Source organism: Felis catus (genome assembly GCF_018350175.1).
Source record: "Felis catus isolate Fca126 chromosome A2 unlocalized genomic scaffold, F.catus_Fca126_mat1.0 chrA2_random_Un_scaffold_38, whole genome shotgun sequence".
NCBI lineage: Eukaryota > Metazoa > Chordata > Mammalia > Carnivora > Felidae > Felis > Felis catus.
Genome location: NW_025408498.1, coordinates 313,483 through 335,234, shown reverse-complemented (window position 1 = coordinate 335,234; position 21,752 = coordinate 313,483). Strand labels below are relative to the sequence as shown.

Sequence of the window (21,752 nt, the reverse complement as noted above, 5' to 3'; positions counted from 1 at the left end):
AGGTGTTTGTAGGCTAAATTTACTGTTAAGTTTTTTCTTCTCTTGCAGTGATTTTAAATTATTTTCTTAATTTCCCTCTCCGATACTTTATTATTCATGTATAGAATTGAAGGATGTTATGTACAAAGACATAGATATCTTAACATGACTGAATTCATTTATTAGGTCTACCAGTAAGTTTGTGGAGTTTCTGCGGTCTCTCTAGAGCATATCATGCACTCCCAATAAGTGAAAAAGTACCTGGGAACATAGGATGATGTGATCGAATTTAGATGAGGGTAAGAAGATATATGGAGTGAGAGTATGCAAGTTTTCTGAAATGTTTTTTGGTTGATATAATCCAACAAGTCCATACACAAGGTTTGTTTGGATATATGTTTTCTTTAAACCAGAACCAGAGAGCTGTGACATTGACATATGCTTCCCAACACATTCCCACAATGCGCCCTGTGCATTTGGGAGGTAGCCCCTTGTCTCTCTTTTCTGTCCTGGAACCCAGTGCCTGACTCCACCACTCAGTGAATTCATCTCAGAATACTGCATTTGGGAAGAGACCTACGTTTTTCATAGACTTCCTGAGAGGCGCCTCAAAAACATTGGATTTTACAGAGTTGTGTCTGATCTGCCTGGAATCGTCTGAGGATGTGTCGGTTGGAATGGCACTTTCTTTGCTGGGAGATCAGGGAGCCCTGCAGTATTCCTGTGTGCCTTGTGGTGGGTCACCAGAGGGTGCTGTGTGGCTGCTCATGACAGGGACACTGCTCCCCAAAGATGGGGCTGGCAGGTGGCGGGTGTCACTGCTGGAGGAGCCTGAAGGGTGGAGGGGCTTGACTCGCTATCAGAAGCCTGACTGAGTCTCCATCCTGCAGTCTCCTTGAGTTCCTGATGTGCTGTGTAAAGGACTCTCTGGCTTGCCGAGGTCCAGGTGGTTCTTGCTGTTGCCACTCAGTCGTCAGGATGAACACATTCAAGTCATGGTCTTTAACTCATTCACCTGACCTGCACTTAAGGTGCTTTCCTGAGAGTAAGCAACCCAGCCTGGGAGGAGAGCCAGCAAGCAGACAGCAGTGGCCCAGCCTGTATCCTCCACTGGCCTGAAAGCAGGGACTGGCTGCTCTACTGAGAAGCAGAGCTATGGAACAGGAGGTGCGCAGGCAGTTGGGGTTTGTCATGGGATGGGGCCTGCATGGGTGTGTTCCAGGGCATGGGGCAGGTATGCTGTGCAGGAGGTCAGAATGAGGGAGTGTGGTTTCTTTCCTGCCCCATGGGTCACTCCTAGGTACCCTGATGGCCTCAGTGCTGGCTTGTCGTCCTGATTGTTCAGGGATCCACTCAGTCCCAGGGGTCCCTGCTTTCCACATAAGACCCCAACGGAATCAAGAGTCTGTAGATATTGGAACCTGGAGGCTACGCCCGAAAAATGCATATAAAGTATGTCCCCAAAGTTGTGCTAGGTGTACACACCTACAGAAAGGGAGAGTTTCGGTACACATGTACCTTTCTGTACAATGATGAGAGTCAAAATATTGCAATTGGCCCAGTCATTCAGCTTCTGGAGACGCAGAGTAAAGGATGATGTGTGGCCCTTGAGAATGCAGAAGGGGACAGGACTGTGCCTGTCCACTGTGGGGACATCCCATAGTACAAGACCATAGTCCTGGAGGGATGCCCAACCTGTCACACCACTCATGAACACAAACACAGACACCTGCTGCACTCAAAGCCAAAGGACTCTGAAGATGACACCGTATCTTCTGGGCCAATATTTCTTGAAAGAGTATACATTTTTTCTGCCTATGTACTTGTTGTTTCCTATTTATTTATTTATTTGGAGAGAGCGAGAAGAAGAATCCTGACCAGGGCTTCAAGCTGTCATTGTAGAGCCTGACTTGGGACTTGATCTCAAGTACCGTGCGATCATGACCCGAGCCAAATTGGACTCGGAAACTTGCCCATTGAGCCACCTTGGTGCCTGTCCTCATTATTAAATCTTCATTTTACTGAATACATGTCACCTGTAGGAAACCTTTCAGAACTTTATACTTTATTGCCTAATAGGTTAGCATAAATGGAATATTGACGGTTTCATTTGGGTGTTTTTATAGTATGCACGTTAGACCAATATCACCATGGCCAGTCGAGGAAAATGAAAGATTTTCAAGGTATTCGCTCTGGTCCAGACATTTCTCTTCTGGCTTCTGCTCTTGTGTCAAACCTCAGAGGGTCCCCATGGCAGATAATGAAGATATTTCAAGTGGGGGCTTCACCTAATCTTTGTTCTTTGAGGACTATTCCTCTGTCATAAAAAATATTAGTGCCATTGAATATTTAAGCAATTATTAATCAGTCTCCTGTCATGTAGCCAGACACAACAGGCCATGTTGTGTGTTTGCACACACATGGAAATCCCAGAGGACCTGAAGCAGCAGAAACCGAGATCGCTGGTTGCAGAGACTGGGGTGAGGGAATGAGCCGTGGGTGACTAGTAGTCCACGTGTCTCTGTGATGGAAATGTTCTAGGAGTACATAGTGGTCACGGGTGTAAAATCCTGCGAATGTACGTACTGACACTTGAAGTTGTAATTTCAAAGGATTAGAGTAAATTTTTTGAAACTGTATTTATCTTTTAAGTAGAAGCCAATAGTACATGAGTACACTAAATACCTCTATGCCCATCCTATCATGACAAACCAACATGAGCCGCTGATGGGGAGCTGAGGCTGGTTGCTCAGTTGCAGCAGGTGGTTGTTCCAGCCCTTCCGTGACCCCGCCGGCTGGGGCTGGGGGCTGCTCATGCTCTGGGGCCACCAAAGGGGCAGGTGGCTCTTCCAGCTCCTGACTGTCAGCCAGAGCTGGGAGTACCTCCTGCCCTGTTGGGGACGCTGCAGTGAGGGTCTCCGATTCTCGTACGCGCTGAGCTCCAGGAGAACTAGTGGCTTCAGGCAGCCTGGGCTGCGAGGCTGCAGTGGGCACCACAGAGATAGCGGGGGCTCGCTCCTGAGGGACGTCTGAACGTGGCTCTGGAGCTGGTGCCATGGCTTCAAGTATAGAAAGTGTCATCACCGTGATTGCCATTCCATGGCAGGAAACCTCTCCCGCAGACATTGTCATCTGAGTCAAAGAACCCACCAGGAGGAAATCTCCCAGACGGCAGGCTAATGGAACAGTGATCTGAGACTAGTCCCTACGCCTGGCCCACCTGCAGTCTCAGGAAACATGTTCTCTGTGGCATACCCCGTTCCTTCCACATGCCCACATCTCCCACCCAGAGTCCTCCTCGCCCAGAGACTCTGGCTCATTGGGCTCACGGTGTTTCCGCCATGAGTAGAGAAGGCGGGCGCGGCGCTGCAGCTCGGAGCCCGGCATGTGGACCCTTACAAACGCCCGCAGCAGCTTCAAGCTGGTGAAGTCTGGAGGGCGGAAAAATTCCTCGGGGTAGTGATCCAGCCAGGTGCCCAGGATGGAGGAGATGGCCCTGGGGATACAAAAGTAGCCAGAACAATCACCATGGGGTGTTCCTCCCACTGATGTCTCAGGACAGGCCTGTGGGACCTGGCCTCTATGCCTCCTGCTCCTGGACGTCCAGAGGGTGGTTCTGTACGTTGTCCACCTGTGATTTGGCAGTCCCGCCTACGAGTGACCTGGTCACTGAAGAGGGACCGTCAAGATTCTGTTTGACGGGAACCCCTTAGCCAATGATGTGGTCGTCTCTGTCCTTCTTGGGGAAGCCAGCCAGACTCTTCGCTGTGTCCCGCTGCCTACCTCCCACTGGAATTCAAGTCCGTGCGTGAGTGGAGGGGTGGTGTCGGGGTGAGTCAGTGCCTTCACTGCATACCCTAGCGCTCCACGAAAATCTGCGCAAATACGGGACAAGAGGACTCTGTCTCTTACCTGGGCTTGCTGGGACCCTCCTGATGCCCTCAACGTGACGACCTGTGCCTCTGTGCTGCCTCATGCACTCAGTGCACGTGTGGGTGTCCTCCCGCTGACACCGTTCTCCCATCGAGAGGGTGATATGTGCTCCTTGAGCCCTCACTGTGTCTCCTGTACCCTTGCTAAGCACGCACAGTGATTGTTCCCCAAGGTGGTGAGCGTGATGCTCCCCAAAACCGTTATTCTGGGTCCCCTGATGGGGGTCTAGGCAAGGCTGTGAGTGGGAAGGGATGGGGTTGGATGGACTCTGTAAGGGGCTGACGCGGTCCTCTGGCGCCCTCTGCTGCCTCCCTGTGCCCACAGCCCATCGTCGACCAGACAGGACAGAACCCCTTTCCTTGTTTCCAAGAGAAAGCCCTCAGAACTTTGCCCTCTCACAGGACTCTCAGACGTGTGGGATGCTGGGTCCTGCAGCCCCTCCCACGCACAGTCTCAGCACTGCCCTCTTGGAGAAGGAAGGCCCTCCAGCCTGAGCTCAGCCTACTCACCGTTTCTCCTGCTCCCGGGGTCCGCCATCCTCCTCAGCCTCCGAATGGAAGCATCCGTATCTGGAGGAGGCCAGAAGGACATCATATGAGCTGTCCTGTGGATGCTACGTCTTGTCCTATCCAGAGTCCCTGACTGCTGACTAGAATGGAGCTCTGGAGGGGAGGGTACCGTCCGCTCTGCGCATTGGATCCCAGTCAGCTCCTACAGAAGTGCCTGCACCTAGTGGGGCTTCGTGCGTGTTTGAAGAATGATAGGGCCCGAGTCAGCTCCATCACACATATTGGTGTGGGTCTGGGCGTCCTGCTCATCCTGGGCATCGTTGACTGGTTTGAGCCAGGACTCAGACACACAGATAGAGCCTCCAGTCTCCTTTTCCAATGGGAAAACAGCCCAAGTCAACACCTGGCGACAGTGAGGGATGAGGCAGAAAGTTGATCATGGGCAAGAGGACAAAGATGACCCAGCAGAGACGCAGCCCTGCCAGCAGAGCTTTCCACAGGCCAGGGTGACTTTCCCTGCAGTGCCCCCACTGAGGACCTGGAGTGTTTCCACCCGGATCGGAGGAACAAAGTGAGAGGCCAGGACGTTTGGTGACTTTCCTGAGACTCAGAGCTTTCAGGGGCTGAATCACACTGGGCTGTGAAGGGCAGGGTGCTCACCTCATAAACAGTATTTCCAGGACCTACTGGGTGGTAGCAAAAGCTCTGTACGTGCTCAAGAATGTGAAGAGGTAGGAGGGGTCTCTACCCAGGAAAGCAGGTACCAGGTGCTCCACTCGCTGTTCCAGTAGCATCCAGCCTCCTTCGGTGGTCCCTTCCTCACGGTTCTCATTGTCGGGCATGGGTGAGATGTTCATACCCTGAGGTAGAACACAGGAGGGACACAGAGTCAGACACAGCACCATGGACATCAGGAGGCTTGGGGTCCAGAATGCAGACCAAACCCCCAAGCCGTCCGTGACTTGTGGCAAGAGTGAGACCTGGGTGCCCAGAGTCCGAAGAAGGATGTTGGCATTCACACGAGAATTTGAGGTGGGAAATGGCTGAACACGTTAGGATCTCCGATCTGACATCCCCACAGGTGAGGGAATTAAAAGCAAGAATGAACTACTGGGACCTCATGAAGATAAAACCTTCTGCACAGCAAAGGAAACAACCAACAAAACTCAAAGGCAACCAATGGATTGGGAAAAGATATTTGCATATGACATATCGGACAAAGAGCTGGTATCCAAAATGTCTAAAGAGCTCACCAAACTCCACACCTGAAAAACAAACAATCCACTGAAGAAGTGGGCAGAAAACATGAATAGACACTTCTCTAAAGAAGACATCCGGATGGCCAACAGGCACATGAAAAGATGCTCAACGTCGCTCCCCATCAGGGAAATACAAATCAAACCCACACTCAGCTATCACGTCACGCCAGTCAGAGGGGCCAAAATGAACAAATCAGGAGACAGGAACAGGACGACGTTGTCACTGCTCTAGTGCTGTGGGACGGTGGTCCCTTGGGGGTCTTGGGGATCTCGGACGAGCCCCCAAATGTTATGGCCAGAATCGTGATCCCCAAACACCGCCAGGGAGCCGAGTCCAATGTAAAAGCAAAGGAGCCTTTATTCCAGCTAGCTAGAGCTGACTTCCCTACCTGCACAGAGGCAGCGGTGAGATACCAGGGAGAGCAAGTTACCAAAGCAGAAAGGTTTTATTGGGGCTTAGGGGCAGTTGGTGAGGTAATGGCTATGGCCTCAGCCGATTGGCTGGGGAAGGGCCCCATTTCTGTTAGGTGGGGGAGGAGGTGGCTCAAGGGGAGCACCAACTCCCCTAGGGCAGTTGGTGAGGTAATGGCTATGGCCTCAGCCGATTGGCTGGGGAAGGGCCCCATTTCTGTTAGGTGGGGGAGGGGGTGGCTCAAGGGGAGCACCAACTCCCCTAGGGCAGTTGGTGAGGTAATGGCTATGGCCTCACCTGATTGGCTGGGGAAGGGTCCCATTTCTGTTAGGGGGGGCAGGGGGTGGCTCAAGGGGAGGAGGTGTGGTCAAGGTGAATGACACAGAACAAGATGAGGTCTGCCAGCATAGGCCAGCCCTTTCAGAATTACCCTCAGTGTTTTGTGGTGCATATCTAGGGATGCATTTTCTATGTTTTGTGGGACATAGGTTCTCACAGATCACTACTTAAAAATTCTTGCCTTTAAAAGAAGGAAGGAGTGAAAAGGTGGATATTTTAGGCATTCTAGACCAGGCTGATAACATGCTCCCATGTGCATTTCCTTGTTCTCTTTCCCTTTTATCACCCCTTGTGCTGCTGGCTGTGCAAGTACCTGATATCCTCAGGAGGGAGAAGGGAGAAAATGGAGGAACTCTGGGTTCTTCAGTGACCACATGAAGGACTTTAGTCTCCAATCTAAACACACACCCACCCTGAGTGCCCATGGAGGTCTGACTGGGTTGGTGGTTGGCGGGTGGAGGTGGGATCCTACGAAGGAAGGAACGAACTAACGAAGGAAGGAAGGAAAGCGTGGACCTGCGGTTGTGGGAAAGTGTCAAGGCAGGGCCAGGGAAGTGGTAGCCATGAGCAGGAAGAATCTTTCCTGCCTGTGAAAATGAAGTACAAGGGACCTGAGATTCCAGAGAAACATTCCAGGGAGAGTCAGGTTGGTGGGCCTGAGTTGCTGGAGGCCAGCAGGGGACGGTGTTGAAGGGATTGAGAGTGGAAGCAGCAGGTGAACACAGGCCTCCTGCCTCCCCCCTCCACACCTGCTCTCCTGCCCTGCCCAGCCCCGCCGCGCGCCCGCCGCGCCCAGCCGGGCCCGCCCCTGGTGGCAGAGTTGCACCCTCTGATGGGGAGGGGGGATCTCACCCCGCTTGTGGCGAAAGGGGGTCCTCTATCATCGTGGGAGTCAATGGGACTAGGGGGTAGGAGTCTGGATTAGGGCAAGTGCAACTCCCTGTTGAGCTCTTCCTTTCTGAAGGCAACGTGCATTCCATCAATGAACTCGGAGCCAGGGAGGCAGGAATAAGTGGCGCTTCTGTGTTTTAGAGGGTGGTGCAGACTCTTTCCTCCTTGGAGATGTGTGCTGAAGAGAACTGGGTGTTGTGGATGGCGTCCAAAGTCATCTCTTTGGGACATGTTGGGTGGGAACGTCTTCTTCGCACTCTGGCGAGGAAGGTGGATGGAAAAGCTCCTTGTCCAAGGCAGACTTGTGGGTTTTGTTGTTCCTATCCGTGGGGCGTGGTGCTTCCCGTTTGCGTGGAGCGCCTCCTGTCTTGCATTCGTTCTGTGTTTTAAGAGTTTCAGTCCTTGGCAATCACATCTCCTCCGGGACTCCCCAGGCAGCACAAGGGAGCAGTGACTCGGAGCCCACCGGGTCCCTAGAAACCAGTGCGTGTGTACTGGAGCAGGCAGTGCTCCTCTCTCAGCCTCCTTTGGAAATGAGGTCTTGAGCAAACGGTCTTTCATTGCATGGGTTGTACCTCTCCCCGGTTGTTGGGGGCGGGGGGGAGTGTGTGTGCGTGAGTGTGGTGCTGTGGCCCGTGTGGAGTCCGGACCGCGTCAGGGACCCAGTTCTTTGCAAGGAATGCGTTTTGTTGCATGGGAATATCTCATTTCACTAGAGAGTTCCGATGCTGTCTCAAAGGCTGAAAACATCCTGAAGGCAGCACCTTGACCTCAAGGAAAGCAAAGGCCTAAGACAGAGGCTTTCCCACACTTCCATATCGAGCTGACTGGTGCTGTATGTTTTCAGGAAGATGGTGTGGTGTGGGCCACTTGGAGCAGCTCAGGCTCCTAAGCGTCTGTTTGGTCCCCGAGGGGTGAGTTGTGTCTCTCCGGAATGAAGGAGATTATGGTGACCTTGAGTATCATTCCCTTCACGATTACCGTGATTATTCTGCCTGAGTCATCGCATGGATATTGATCCATGAGCTCGCCACGTGAGGGGTTTCCTTGGTAAAGTAGTCGCCGTGCGTGTCCTCGAAACTTGGTTGTGGTCCGAACACCTTTGATGCTTTGCAAGTCCTGAAGCGGCTCCACGGGTGTGCAGTCCCTGTTGCCATATAGGTGAGGAGGCAGAGTCTGTTGACCTGAAGCCCGTCCAAGTGTCCGGGGAGATGTGCGAGGGCCTCTCCCTGAGGCACTGGGTTCCTAGCGGGCACCACCCAGAATCAGGCAGGGAGGTTTTCTTGCTGCCAGCGGGAAGTCCTGAGGAGGGAGGGGGAGCCGGACGCCGTCCGGGGAAGGAAGGGATCCCTCCCCTGCCTCACCAGCCCCAGCACTTGCCTAGGTGCTGGCCACGAGGGAGGGGACTGCCTATGCGTGTTTGTTTTCTCCTTGGTCTTATCCCACCTTGGTAGAGCGCTTAGCCTGTTGCAGGCACTGTTCTGAGCACTTGAGAGATCTATGCTGACGACACAGAGTACCTCGGCAAGGACTCTGGTCCCCGTTCGTATTTCCAAGGGAAGATGTGAAAGAATGTGTGCCGGGGGTCACTGCTGTGAAGGGGGAGGACTCGAGCCATGAAGCCAGGCAGTGGGGCTCCACATGAGCGTGCTGCACCGCTGGCTTTCCCACTGCTGCCTGTGGAGAGGCAGGGAAAGCATTTGCACCTAGCGTGCGTGTCCTGCGAGCAGAGGTGGGCTTGGAGACGTGCGTGTGCCCTCAAACGGGGAATCCAGCCAAATAGGCTCTGGGGCCTGAGTCACGCCCTCTGCGGGGAACCCTATCATTTCACATCCAGCCTGAGACACTTTGGAGAGTGACATGCGGGGCTCTTGGGGAGGGTGGCGGCACAGCGGGGGGCATGGGTCAGCGGCACCTTCCTAGGACCCCCGCCCCCGCCCCCCCACCCCCCCCCGGTGCTGTGCTCCCCCTGAAACCCAGGCAGGGCTGGAAGGAGGAACAGGCTGTGGATGGCACCATCCCTTCCGCAGGGAGGCTTCTTGGGAGCTGGTGACTGAGGTGACCTTTGCGAGTTCCCCCTCTGAATTGCAGGAGAAGCGGCCGAGGGCCCTCATTTCCTGCGGTCCACACTCCCCGTCGCCCTGTGTGCCAGTTGCCAACGTCGCAGGCGTCCGGGTGGTGAACGTGGTCCCCGAGGAGGGGAACCCCAAGGCCGTGTCTGCGTCCTCAAATGCTGACGTTCTCTGCTTGTGTCCTGCGCCCTGGCTGGTCCGAGACCCTGAGCACAGGGCCTGCAGGAAGGGTGAAGGGTGCGAAGGTGTCTCCTGGTAGGGAGCTGCGGTGAGGTCGTGCCCGGTGGCCTGCGCTCAGCTGCAGGGCACCTTGGAACCCAAAGCCACGACGTTTCCCATGGGACAGAGTGCGCTGCAAGGGGAACCTGGGGAGTCATCAGGCCCTAAGGGTAGGCAGGCATGACCTTTATCCGTGGGCCTTTGGATCAGAGCGCCCTCTTTGCTACATATCGTCAGGGCAGCCTCTTTGGAAGACAGAGGGCAGGTTGTGGACAGTTGTAGAGCATCCTTCCTGGTGGTGTGTGTCGTAAGGGCTCTGACCTTGTGGAAATGGGCGGGGATGGATGGAGTGGCCTCCTGAATGGAACCTTCCCCGGGCGCCTGGGTGGTTCAGTGGGTTGAGCTTCCGACTTGGGCTCAGGTCCCGCCCTCGCGGTTCCTGAGTTCCAGCCCCGCGCTGGGCTCTGTGCCCACAGCTCAGGCCCTGGGGCCTGTTTTCAGATTCTGTGTGTGTCTCTCTCTGCTTCTCTGCCCCTCCCCCACTGGCGGTCCCTGGCTTGCCGGCTTGCTCTCTGGCTCCCTGTGTCTCCAGAGTGAAGAAACATGAACAAATAGGAAATAGAACGTTCCCCAGGGCAGGTGCTGGCCACGGGCACAGCCATTCGTTCGCTGTAGTCATGAACTCGACGGTGTTCCTTTAGTGTTATCATTTGAGGTTCTTTGTTTCTTGCATTCATTCTGAGAGACGGAGAGAGAGTGGACGCACGCACGTGTGCCCGTGAGCAGGGATAGGGCAGACAGGGAGGGAGAGAGAGAGGAGGGCCAGCGGGCTCCGCATCGTTGGCGCCCACCTTGAGGTGGGGCTCCTTGTGGAGGCTCAGCCTCACAAACTGTGAGATCGTGACGTGAGCCGAGATCCAGAGCCACACGCTTTTGTTTCTTTTTTAATGTTCACGTCTGAGGGAAAGCGAGAGAGACAGAGAGAGCACAAGCGAGGGAGGGGCAGGGAGAGAGAGAGGAAACCCAGAAGGGAATCAGGTTCCAGGCTCTGAGCTGTCAGCCCGGAGCACTAGGCGCGACTCAGCTCAGGAACCCTGAGAGTCTGACGTGACCCGAAGTCGGACCGTTACCCAGCTGAGTCATCCAGGCGGCCCACAGAGTTTGCAGTGTGTACTTTCAAAAGAAAAAACAGCTACGTTTATATCTAGATCTAGCTACCTGTGTGTCCGTATGGATACCTGTGTACATACACATACGTGTCTACATATACGTACACACATTCGTGTATGTGTATATATATGTATATGCCTACACACTCGCGCGCGCGCACACACAGACACGCACACAGAAACACACACACACAAACACACACACACACACACACACACACACACCGCATGTAAACTGAGACAAACGGTCTTCTCAGTGGAGACGCAGAGCCAGGAGGGAGGCATCAGCACAATGTTCAAAATGAAAGGGAAACGTCATTCTCGTATGTGTCAGTACGTGCCATGACAGGGAGCCACACGTGAGGGTTCTGGTAGGACAGGAAGCTGCTCCCACGGAGAATGCAGGCAAATGGTCCCTCTGGAGCCAATGGAACCCTAGTGCACTTGTGGTAAGAGACCGATAAAGGAGGCCGAAAACTGGTGACCTTTCTAATGCTAGCAGAGGGCATTTGCATTTGTATAGCGTGCGATCATTGACGTTGCCCCTGGGGGGAGAAAGGTTTTGCATCTCTATTCTCCTAGGTTTGCGGCTTACTTTTCTGTTCCCTTGTGCACTTGAAAGAGTCCTGACAGGTCCTGATGGTACACAGTAAGTCCAGGTCACCAGAGTCCAGAGTCCCTTGGTGGGGCTTGTGGGATGGTGTCCTTCCCATGACCATGAAGTCCACAGACCAGTGTTGTGCTTTGGCTGTAAGTCCTGTTTCTACCAGGTCCGGTCTGGGGGTGCCTCTTTGCAAGTCCTCAGGTGAGGACACGTGATGAAGGCTGCCCATTGGGACTGGCTTTCGATGATCCGTGACTCCCTGCTCTCCTTCCAGGGCTGCGTAGGTTCGTGCCGTTTTGATGCTCCTTTCGTAGAAAGCCTCGACTGCTTGGTCTCTCTGCTCCTCCTCACCCTGGACGGTAGTCCTGTGGCTCCCCTTGAATCCTCAGGCATACGTTTCCTTGCCCACCTCTGCACACTGGCCCTCCAGAGCAGGGTCGGGTACGCCTTGCGCGTTCAGTCGATGCTTGCTGCACAATCGCATGGGTGATGGCCTCTCTCTCTCTCTCTCTCACTCACCAAAAGAAAGAAAGAAACGTTGAAAAGCAATTGAAACCCAAGAAAAGAAAAATGGCACGGAGGATTTGGGATCTGAGGCGCACTGTGAAGAAAACATGGGGGTTGGGAGGTAGTGGAGGTGGACAGGCGGTTCCACAGAGTTGAAGGACGTGCCACAGTCAGCGGTGGCAGGGTGGACTTGAGGGTGGGACCGCTGGTGGTGCAGTCCAGGTAGGGCCATGGGAAGGGCATGCAGAGCTGAAAAGCACCGGCCTTTCCAGGAGAAGGGAGGTGGAAGGAGTCTCGTGTGCCCAGTGTGTCTCCCTGTCCCTTAGGGCTGCCCTTGCGGTCACGGGTCACGAGCGAGGAGGGTGCACGGCTGTAGATGTCCCCGGTTGGCGGGAATGTGAGGCAGAGGGAAGAAGAAACACAGAGGCCTAGGGTGCAAGAGGGATCACTGGGTTCACGTCCAGCCACCTCCGTGGGAAACCAGCTGTGCAAAAGGTTCCTGGGTCTCTTGACGGGTGACAGGGAGGTGTCCACCTTGGGAGGAGACACCTGCCAGTCCCTGTCCCACTGGCCTGGTCTCTGGAGCCCTCTGCCTGGCTCCCGGCTGTCAGGCTGGCGGGCAGTGGGTCAGAGCATCTGGTGGGCACAGGGAGGTGCGGTGGTGCAGACCGTGGCGCCCAGGAGCTGTGCCCCCTGCGGGGGGGTGGGGGTGGGGGTGGGGGTGGGGGTGGGGGTGGGGGGATGGGGCGGCTTGGATCCTGGGCCCAAGCAGGTGTGCGGGAGCGCGCGCGCACGAGTGCGCGCATGCGCGTGGGCCGGGGCCGGAGCCCGGTGAGGGACACAGCTGAGGCTGCAGCGGCGCTGTGAGTCCTGGCTCCCAGCCCGCCTGCCGCCCCAAGCCCCCAAGTGTCTGGGCCAGCCAGGGACTGACGCCCACCTCAGCCCCCGACCGGGGACATGCTGCTGCCTGGCTCCTGCGACCCGGTAGCCATGGCATTGGCGGTAGGGGTAGCGGTAGTGCTCGCGGGAGCGCTGGCGGGAGCGCAGGCGGGGCCCCGCGTGGAGAAGACTGGGAGCCAGGAGCCTCCAGCCTCCAGCCTCGGAGGGTGGCGGCCCTGCTGCTCCTGCTGCTTTTGGAGCCAGAGGCCTGGGAGCGGGACGCGCTTCCCGGGCGCCTCGGGGTTTGGCCGCGCTGGTGGAGTGCCAGCACTGGCTGGGGCAGAGCGCGATGCGATGCCCCCCCGGCGCCCCCCAAAGACCATCTGGGAGAAGCCTAAAGGTGGAGCCGCTGAGACCCACAGCCTCCCTCCAGGACCTGCCTCGGTCGCGGTGCTGCCAAGGTAGGGACCCTAGCGACAAGGTCGCCCGTGGCCTTCCCCCCTGCCCCTCTCTGTCTTCCCCTTCCCTGAGCACCTCCCCCCCTCCCTGGTGCTCCAGGGCTTCTTCTTGGGCTCCTTTGCGGCTGCGGTCTGGAGGCCTCAGGAGTGGGCTTTCTGGGTTGGACCCCGGTTCCCTGGAGGAGGAGGGCCCCAGATCGAGTAGGGGATTAGGCCCAGGCGGTGGGGAGTGTCTCAGGTGAAGAGGGGGGGCACCCTGAGTGCCCATGGAGGTCTGACTGGGTTGGTGGTTGGCGGGTGGAGGTGGGATCCTACGAAGGAAGGAACGAACTAACGAAGGAAGGCAGGAAAGCGTGGACCTGCGGGTGTGGGAAAGTGTCAAGGCAGGGCCAGGGAAGTGGCAGCAGTGAGCAGGAGGAATCATTCCTGCCTGTGAAAATGAAGTACAAGGGACCTGAGAGTCCAGAGAAACATTCCAGGGAGAGTCGGGGTGGTGGGCCTGAGTTGCTGGAGGCCAGCAGGGGACGGTGTTGAAGGGATTGAGAGTGGAAGCAGCAGGTGAACACAGGCCTCCTGCCTCCCCCCCTCCACACCTGCTCTCCTGCCCTGCCCAGCCCCGCCGCGCCCCGCCGCGCCCTGCCCCGCCCCGCCCCTGGTGGCAGAGTTGCACCCTCTGATGGGGAGGGGGAGATCTCACCCCGCTTGTGGCGAAAGGGGGTCCTCTATCATCGTGGGAGTCAATGGGACTAGGGGGTAGGAGTCTGGATTAGGGCAAGTGCAACTCCCTGTTGAGCTCTTCCTTTCTGAAGGCAACGTGCATTCCATCAGTGAACTCGGAGCCAGGGAGGCAGGAATAAGTGGCGCTTCTGTGTTTTAGAGGGTGGTGCAGACTCTTTCCTCCTTGGAGATGTGTGCTGAAGAGAACTGGGTGTTGTGGATGGCGTCCAAAGTCATCTCTCTGGGACATGTTGGGTGGGAACGTCTTCTTCGCACTCTGGCGAGGAAGGTGGATGGAAAAGCTCCTTGTCCAAGGCAGACTTGTGGGTTTTGTTGTTCCTATCCGTGGGGCGTGGTGCTTCCCGTGTCCGTGGAGCGCCTCCTGTCTTGCATTCGTTCCGTGTTTCAAGAGTTTCAGTCCTTGGCAATCACATCTCCTCCGGGACTCCCCAGGCAGCACGAGGGAGAAGTGACTCGGAGCCCACCGGGTCCCTAGAAACCAGTGCGTGTGTACTGGAGCAGGCAGTGCTCCTCTCTCAGCCTCCTTTGGAAATGAGGTCTTGAGCAAACGGTCTTTCATTGCATGGGTTGTACCTCTCCCCGGTTGTTGGGGGCGGGGGGGAGTGTGTGTGCGTGAGTGTGGTGCTGTGGCCCGTGTGGAGTCCGGACCGCGTCAGGGACCCAGTTCTTTGCAAGGAATGCGTTTTGTTGCATGGGAATATCTCATTTCACTAGAGAGTTCCGATGCTGTCTCAAAGGCTGAAAACATCCTGAAGGCAGCACCTTGACCTCACGGAAAGCAAAGGCCTAAGAGCAGAGGCTTTCCCACACTTCCATGTCGAGCTGACTGGTGCTTTATGTTTTCAGGAAGATGGTGTGGTGTAGGCCACTTGGAGCAGCTCAGGCTCCTAAGCGTCTGTTGGGTCCCTGAGGGGTGAGTTGTGTCTCTCCGGAATGAAGGAGATTATGGTGACCTTGAGTATCATTACCTTCACGATTACCGTGATTATTCTGCCTGAGTCATCGCATGGATATTGATCCATGAGCTCGCCACGTGAGAGGTTTCCTTGGTAAAGTAGTCGCCGTGCGTGTCCTCGAAACTTGGTTGTGGTCCGAACACCTTTGATGCTTTGCAAGTCCTGAAGCGGCTCCACGGGTGTGCAGTCCCTGTTGCCATATAGGTGAGGAGGCAGAGTCTGTTGACCTGAAGCCCGTCCAAGTATCCGGGGAGATGTGCGAGGGCCTCTCCCTGAGGCACTGGGTTCCTAGCGGGCACCACCCAGAATCAGGCAGGGAGGTTTTCTTGCTGCCAGCGGGAAGTCCTGAGGAGGGAGGGGGAGCCGGACGCCGTCCGGGGAAGGAAGGGATCCCTCCCCTGCCTCACCAGCCCCAGCACTTGCCTAGGTGCTGGCCACGAGGGAGGGGACTGCCTATGCGTGTTTGTTTTCTCCTTGGTCTTATCCCACCTTGGTAGAGCGCTTAGCCTGTTGCAGGCACTGTTCTGAGCACTTGAGAGATCTATGCTGACGACACAGAGTACCTCGGCAAGGACTCTGGTCCCCGTTCGTATTTCCAAGGGAAGATGTGAAAGAATGTGTGCCGGGGGTCACTGCTGTGAAGGGGGAGGACTCGAGCCATGAAGCCAGGCAGTGGGGCTCCACATGAGCGTGCTGCACCGCTGGCTTTCCCACTGCTGCCTGTGGAGAGGCAGGGAAAGCATTTGCACCTAGCGTGCGTGTCCTGCGAGCAGAGGTGGGCTTGGAGACGTGCGTGTGCCCTCAAACGGGGAATCCAGCCAAATAGGCTCTGGGGCCTGAGTCACGCCCTCTGCGGGGAACCCTATCATTTCACATCCAGCCTGAGACACTTTGGAGAGTGACACGCGGGGCTCTTGGTGAGGGTGGCGGCACAGCGGGGGGCATGGGTCAGCGGGACCTTCCTCGGACCCCCGCCCCGGCCCCCCCCCCGCCCCCGGTGCTGTGCTCCCCCTGAAACCCAGGCAGGGCTGGAAGACGGAACAGGCTGTGGATGGCACCATCCCTTCCGCAGGGAGGCTTCTTGGGAGCTGGTGACTGAGGTGACCTTTGCGAGTTCCCCCTCTGAATTGCAGGAGAAGCGGCCAAGGGCCCTCATTTCATGCGGTCCACACTCCCCGTCGCCCTGTGTGCCAGTTGCCAACGTCGCAGGCGTCCGGGTGGTGAACGTGGTCCCCGAGGAGGGGAACCCCAAGGCCGTGTCTGCGTCCTCAAATGCTGACGTTCTCTGCTTGTGTCCTGCGCCCTGGCTGGTCCGAGACCCTGAGCACAGGGCCTGCAGGAAGGGTGAAGGGTGCGAAGGTGTCTCCTGGTAGGGAGCTGCGGTGAGGTCGTGCCCGGTGGCCTGCGCTCAGCTGCAGGGCACCTTGGAACCCAAAGCCACGACGTTTCCCATGGGACAGAGTGCGCTGCAAGGGGAACCTGGGGAGTCATCAGGCCCTAAGGGTAGGCAGGCATGACCTTTATCCGTGGGCCTTTGGATCAGAGCGCCCTCTTTGCTACATATCGTCAGGGCAGCCTCTTTGGAAGACAGAGGGCAGGTTGTGGACAGTTGTAGAGCATCCTTCCTGGTGGTGTGTGTCGTAAGGGCTCCGACCTTGCGGAAATGGGCGGGGATGGATGGAGTGGACTCCTGAATGGAACCTTCCCCGGGCGCCTGGGTGGTTCAGTGGGTTGAGCTTCCGACTTGGGCTCAGGTCCCGCCCTCGCGGTTCCTGAGTTCCAGCCCCGCGCTGGGCTCTGTGCCCACAGCTCAGGCCCTGGGGCCTGTTTTCAGATTCTGTGTGTGTCTCTCTCTGCTTCTCTGCCCCTCCCCCACTGGCGGTCCCTGGCTTGCCGGCTTGCTCTCTGGCTCCCTGTGTCTCCAGAGTGAAGAAACATGAACAAATAGGAAATAGAACGTTCCCCAGGGCAGGTGCTGGCCACGGGCACAGCCATTCGTTCGCTGTAGTCATGAACTCGACGGTGTTCCTTTAGTGTTATCATTTGAGGTTCTTTGTTTCTTGCATTCATTCTGAGAGACGGAGAGAGAGTGGACGCACGCACGTGTGCCCGTGAGCAGGGATAGGGCAGACAGGGAGGGAGAGAGAGAGGAGGGCCAGCGGGCTCCGCATCGTTGGCGCCCACCTTGAGGTGGGGCTCCTTGTGGAGGCTCAGCCTCACAAACTGTGAGATCGTGACGTGAGCCGAGATCCAGAGCCACACGCTTTTGTTTCTTTTTTAATGTTCACGTCTGAGGGAAAGCGAGAGAGACAGAGAGAGCACAAGCGAGGGAGGGGCAGGGAGAGAGAGAGGAAACCCAGAAGGGAATCAGGTTCCAGGCTCTGAGCTGTCAGCACGGAGCACTAGGCGCGACTCAGCTCAGGAACCCTGAGAGCCTGACGTGACCCGAAGTCGGACCGTTACCCAGCTGAGTCATCCAGGCGGCCCACAGAGTTTGCAGTGTGTACTTTCAAAAGAAAAAACAGCTACGTTTATATATGGATCTAGCTACCTGTGTGTCCGTATGGATACCTGTGTACATACACATACGTGTCTACATATACGTACACACATTCGTGTATGTGTATATATATGTATATGCCTACACACTCGCGCGCGCGCACACACAGACACGCACACAGAAACACACACACACACACACACACACACACACACACACACACACACACACCGCATGTAAACTGAGACAAACGGTCTTCTCAGTGGAGACGCAGAGCCAGGAGGGAGGCATCAGCACAATGTTCAAAATGAAAGGGAAACGTCATTCTCGTATGTGTCAGTACGTGCCATGACAGGGAGCCACACGTGAGGGTTCTGGTAGGACAGGAAGCTGCTCCCACGGAGAATGCAGGCAAATGGTCCCTCTGGAGCCAATGGAACCCTAGTGCACTTGTGGTAAGAGACCGATAAAGGAGGCCGAAAACTGGTGACCTTTCTAATGCTAGCAGAGGGCATTTGCATTTGTATAGCGTGCGATCATTGACGTTGCCCCTGGGGGGAGAAAGGTTTTGCATCTCTATTCTCCTAGGTTTGCGGCTTACTTTTCTGTTCCCTTGTGCACTTGAAAGAGTCCTGACAGGTCCTGATGGTACACAGTAAGTCCAGGTCACCAGAGTCCAGAGTCCCTTGGTGGGGCTTGTGGGATGGTGTCCTTCCCATGACCATGAAGTCCACAGACCAGTGTTGTGCTTTGGCTGTAAGTCCTGTTTCTACCAGGTCCGGTCTGGGGGTGCCTCTTTGCAAGTCCTCAGGTGAGGACACGTGATGAAGGCTGCCCATTGGGACTGGCTTTCGATGATCCGTGACTCCCTGCTCTCCTTCCAGGGCTGCGTAGGTTCGTGCCGTTTTGATGCTCCTTTCGTAGAAAGCCTCGACTGCTTGGTCTCTCTGCTCCTCCTCACCCTGGACGGTAGTCCTGTGGCTCCCCTTGAATCCTCAGGCATACGTTTCCTTGCCCACCTCTGCACACTGGCCCTCCAGAGCAGGGTCGGGTACGCCTTGCGCGTTCAGTCGATGCTTGCTGCACAATCGCATGGGTGATGGCCTCTCTCTCTCTCTCTCTCTCACTCACCAAAAGAAAGAAAGAAACGTTGAAAAGCAATTGAAACCCAAGGAAAGAAAAATGGCACGGAGGATTTGGGATCTGAGGCGCACTGTGAAGAAAACATGGGGGTTGGGAGGTAGTGGAGGTGGACAGGCGGTTCCACAGAGTTGAAGGACGTGCCACAGTCAGCGGTGGCAGGGTGGACTTGAGGGTGGGACCGCTGGTGGTGCAGTCCAGGTAGGGCCATGGGAAGGGCATGCAGAGCTGAAAAGCACCGGCCTTTCCAGGAGAAGGGAGGTGGAAGGAGTCTCGTGTGCCCAGTGTGTCTCCCTGTCCCTTAGGGCTGCCCTTGCGGTCACGGGTCACGAGCGAGGAGGGTGCACGGCTGTAGATGTCCCCGGTTGGCGGGAATGTGAGGCAGAGTGAAGAAGAAACACAGAGGCCTAGGATGCAAGAGGGATCACTGGGTTCACGTCCAGCCACCTCCCTGGGAAACCAGCTATGCAAAAGGTTCCTGGGTCTCTTGAGGGGTGACAGGGAGGTGTCCACCTTGGGAGGAGACACCTGCCAGTCCCTGTCCCACTGGCCTGGTCTCTGGAGCCCTCTGCCTGGCTCCCGGCTGTCAGGCTGGCGGGCAGTCAGTCAGAGCATCTGGTGGGCACAGGGAGGTGCGGTGGTGCAGATGGTGGCGCCCAGGAGCTGTGCCCCCTGCGGGGGGGGTAGGGGTGGGGGTGGGTGTGGGGGGATGGGGCCGCGTGGATCCTGGGCCCAAGCAGGTGTGCGGGAGCGCGCGCGCACGAGTGCGCGCATGCGCGTGGGCCGGGGCCGGAGCCCGGTGAGGGACACAGCTGAGGCTGCAGCGGTGCTGTGAGTCCTGGCTCCCAGCCCGCCTGCCGCCCCAAGCAAGCCCCCAAGTGTCTGGGCCAGCCAGGGACTGACGCCCACCTCAGCCCCCGACCGGGGACATGCTGCTGCCTGGCTCCTGCGACCCGGTAGCCATGGCATTGGCGGTAGGGGTAGCGGTAGTGCTCGCGGGAGCGCTGGCGGGAGCGCAGGCGGGGCCCCGCGTGGAGAAGACTGGGAGCCAGGAGCCTCCAGCCTCCCTCCAGCCTCGGAGGGTGGCGGCCCTGCTGCTCCTGCTGCTTTTGGAGCCAGAGGCCTGGGAGCGGGACGCGCTTCCCGGGCGCCTCGGGGTTTGGCCGCGCTGGTGGAGTGCCAGCACTGGCTGGGGCAGAGCGCGATGCGATGCCCCCCGTCGCCCCCCAAAGACCATCTGGGAGAAGCCTAAAGGTGGAGCAGCTGAGACCCACAGCCTCCCTCCAGGACCTGCCTCAGTCGCGGTGCTGCCAAGGTAGGGACCCTAGCGACAAGGTCGCACGTGGCCTTCCCCCCTGCCCCTCTCTGTCTTCCCCTTCCATGAGCACCTCCCCCCCTCCCTGGTGCTCTGGGCTTCTTCTTGGGCTCCTTTGCGGCTGCGGTCTGGAGGCCTCAGGAGTGGGCTTTCTGGGTTGGACCCCGGTTCCCTGGAGGAGGAGGGCCCCAGATCGAGTAGGGGATTAGGCCCAGGCGGTGGGGAGTGTCTCAGGTCGAGAGGGGGGGCACCCTGAGTGCCCATGGAGGTCTGACTGGGTTGGTGGTTGGCGGGTGGAGGTGGGATCCTACGAAGGAAGGAACTAACAACGAAGGAGGGAAGGAAAGCGTGGACCTGCGGTTGTGGGAAAGTGTCAAGGCAGGGCCAGGGAAGTGGCAGCAGTGAGCAGGAGGAATCATTCCTGCCTGTGAAAATGAAGTACAAGGGACCTGAGAGTCCAGAGAAACATTCCAGGGAGAGTCGGGGTGGTGGGCCTGAGTTGCTGGAGGCCAGCAGGGGACGGTGTTGAAGGGATTGAGAGTGGAAGCAGCAGGTGAACACAGGCCTCCTGCCTCCCCCCCTCCACACCTGCTCTCCTGCCCTGCCCAGCCCAGCCGCGCCCCGCCGCGCCCCGCCCCGCCCCTGGTGGCAGAGTTGCACCCTCTGATGGGGAGGGGGAGATCTCACCCCGCTTGTGGCGAAAGGGGGTCCTCTGTCATCGTGGGAGTCAATGGGACTAGGGGGTAGGAGTCTGGATTAGGGCAAGTGCAACTCCCTGTTGAGCTCTTCGTTTCTGAAGGCCGTGTGCATTCCATCAATGAACTCGGAGCCAGGGAGGCAGGAATAAGTGGCGCTTCTGTGTTTTAGAGGGTGGTGCAGACTCTTTCCTCCTTGGAGATGTGTGCTGAAGAGAACTGGGTGTTGTGGATGGCGTCCAAAGTCATCTCTTTGGGACATGTTGGGTGGGAACGTCTTCTTCGCACTCTGGCGAGGAAGGTGGATGGAAAAGCTCCTTGTCCAAGGCAGACTGGTGGGTTTTGTTGTTCCTATCCGTGGGGCGTGGTGCTTCCCGTGTCCGTGGAGCGCCTCCTGTCTTGCATTCGTTCCGTGTTTCAAGAGTTTCAGTCCTTGGCAATCACATCTCCTCCGGGACTCCCCAGGCAGCACGAGGGAGCAGTGACTCGGAGCCCACCGGGTCCCTAGAAACCAGTACGTGTGTACTGGAGCCGGCAGTGCTCCTCTCTCAGCCTCCTTTGGAAATGAGGTCTTGAGCAAACGGTCTTTCATTGCATGGGTTGTACCTCTCCTCGGTTGTTTGGGGGGGGGGGGGGGAGTGTGTGTGCGTGAGTGTGGTGCTGTGGCCCGTGTGGAGTCCGGACCGCTTCAGGGACCCAGTTCTTTGCAAGGAATGCTTTTTGTTGCATGGGAATATCTCAGTTCACTAGAGAGTTCCAATCCTGTCTCAAAGGCTGAAACCATCCTGAAGGCAGCATCTTGACCTCACTGAAAGCAAAGGCCTAAGAGCAGAGGCTTTCCCACACTTCCATGTCGAGCTGACTGGTGCTTTATGTTTTCAGGATGATGGTGTGGTGTAGGCCACTTGGAGCAGCTCAGGCTCCTAACCGTCTGTTTTGTCCCCGGGGTGAGTTGTCTCTGTCAGTAATTCAGAAGATTATGATTATCTTGAAGATCATTATTTTCTTGATTACCATGATTACTATATTCTGCATAATCCATGGCATGGCATTTGATAAGGAACTCGATACCCGGAACCTTTTCGTCACCAAAGCTCACTACAACAAGAAGTAAAACAATCACTGTTGTGCGATGGACAATGCACCTTACCTTTATTGTACTATTTTAGTGGTATGTA

General features: G+C 56.7%; 2 protein-coding genes across 2 annotated transcripts in view; one reads left to right on the top strand and one right to left on the bottom strand.

The window, feature by feature from the left end:
• Nucleotides 1–21,752, top strand: part of LOC123383556 (ral guanine nucleotide dissociation stimulator-like) — a 230,220-nt gene that overhangs the window by 93,876 nt on the left and 114,592 nt on the right. The window lies entirely within an intron of this gene.
• Nucleotides 1,520–21,752, bottom strand: part of LOC111559474 — a 191,803-nt gene continuing 171,570 nt past the window's right edge. The window contains exons 12-14 of the mRNA XM_045051438.1: nt 4,422–4,481; nt 3,309–3,475; nt 1,520–3,038 (exon numbers count right to left, since the gene is read on the bottom strand). Of these exons, the coding sequence (XP_044907373.1) occupies nt 2,620–3,038; nt 3,309–3,475; nt 4,422–4,481 (646 nt within the window). The 3' untranslated portion in view covers nt 1,520–2,619. The remainder of the gene's footprint in view (nt 3,039–3,308; nt 3,476–4,421; nt 4,482–21,752) is intronic.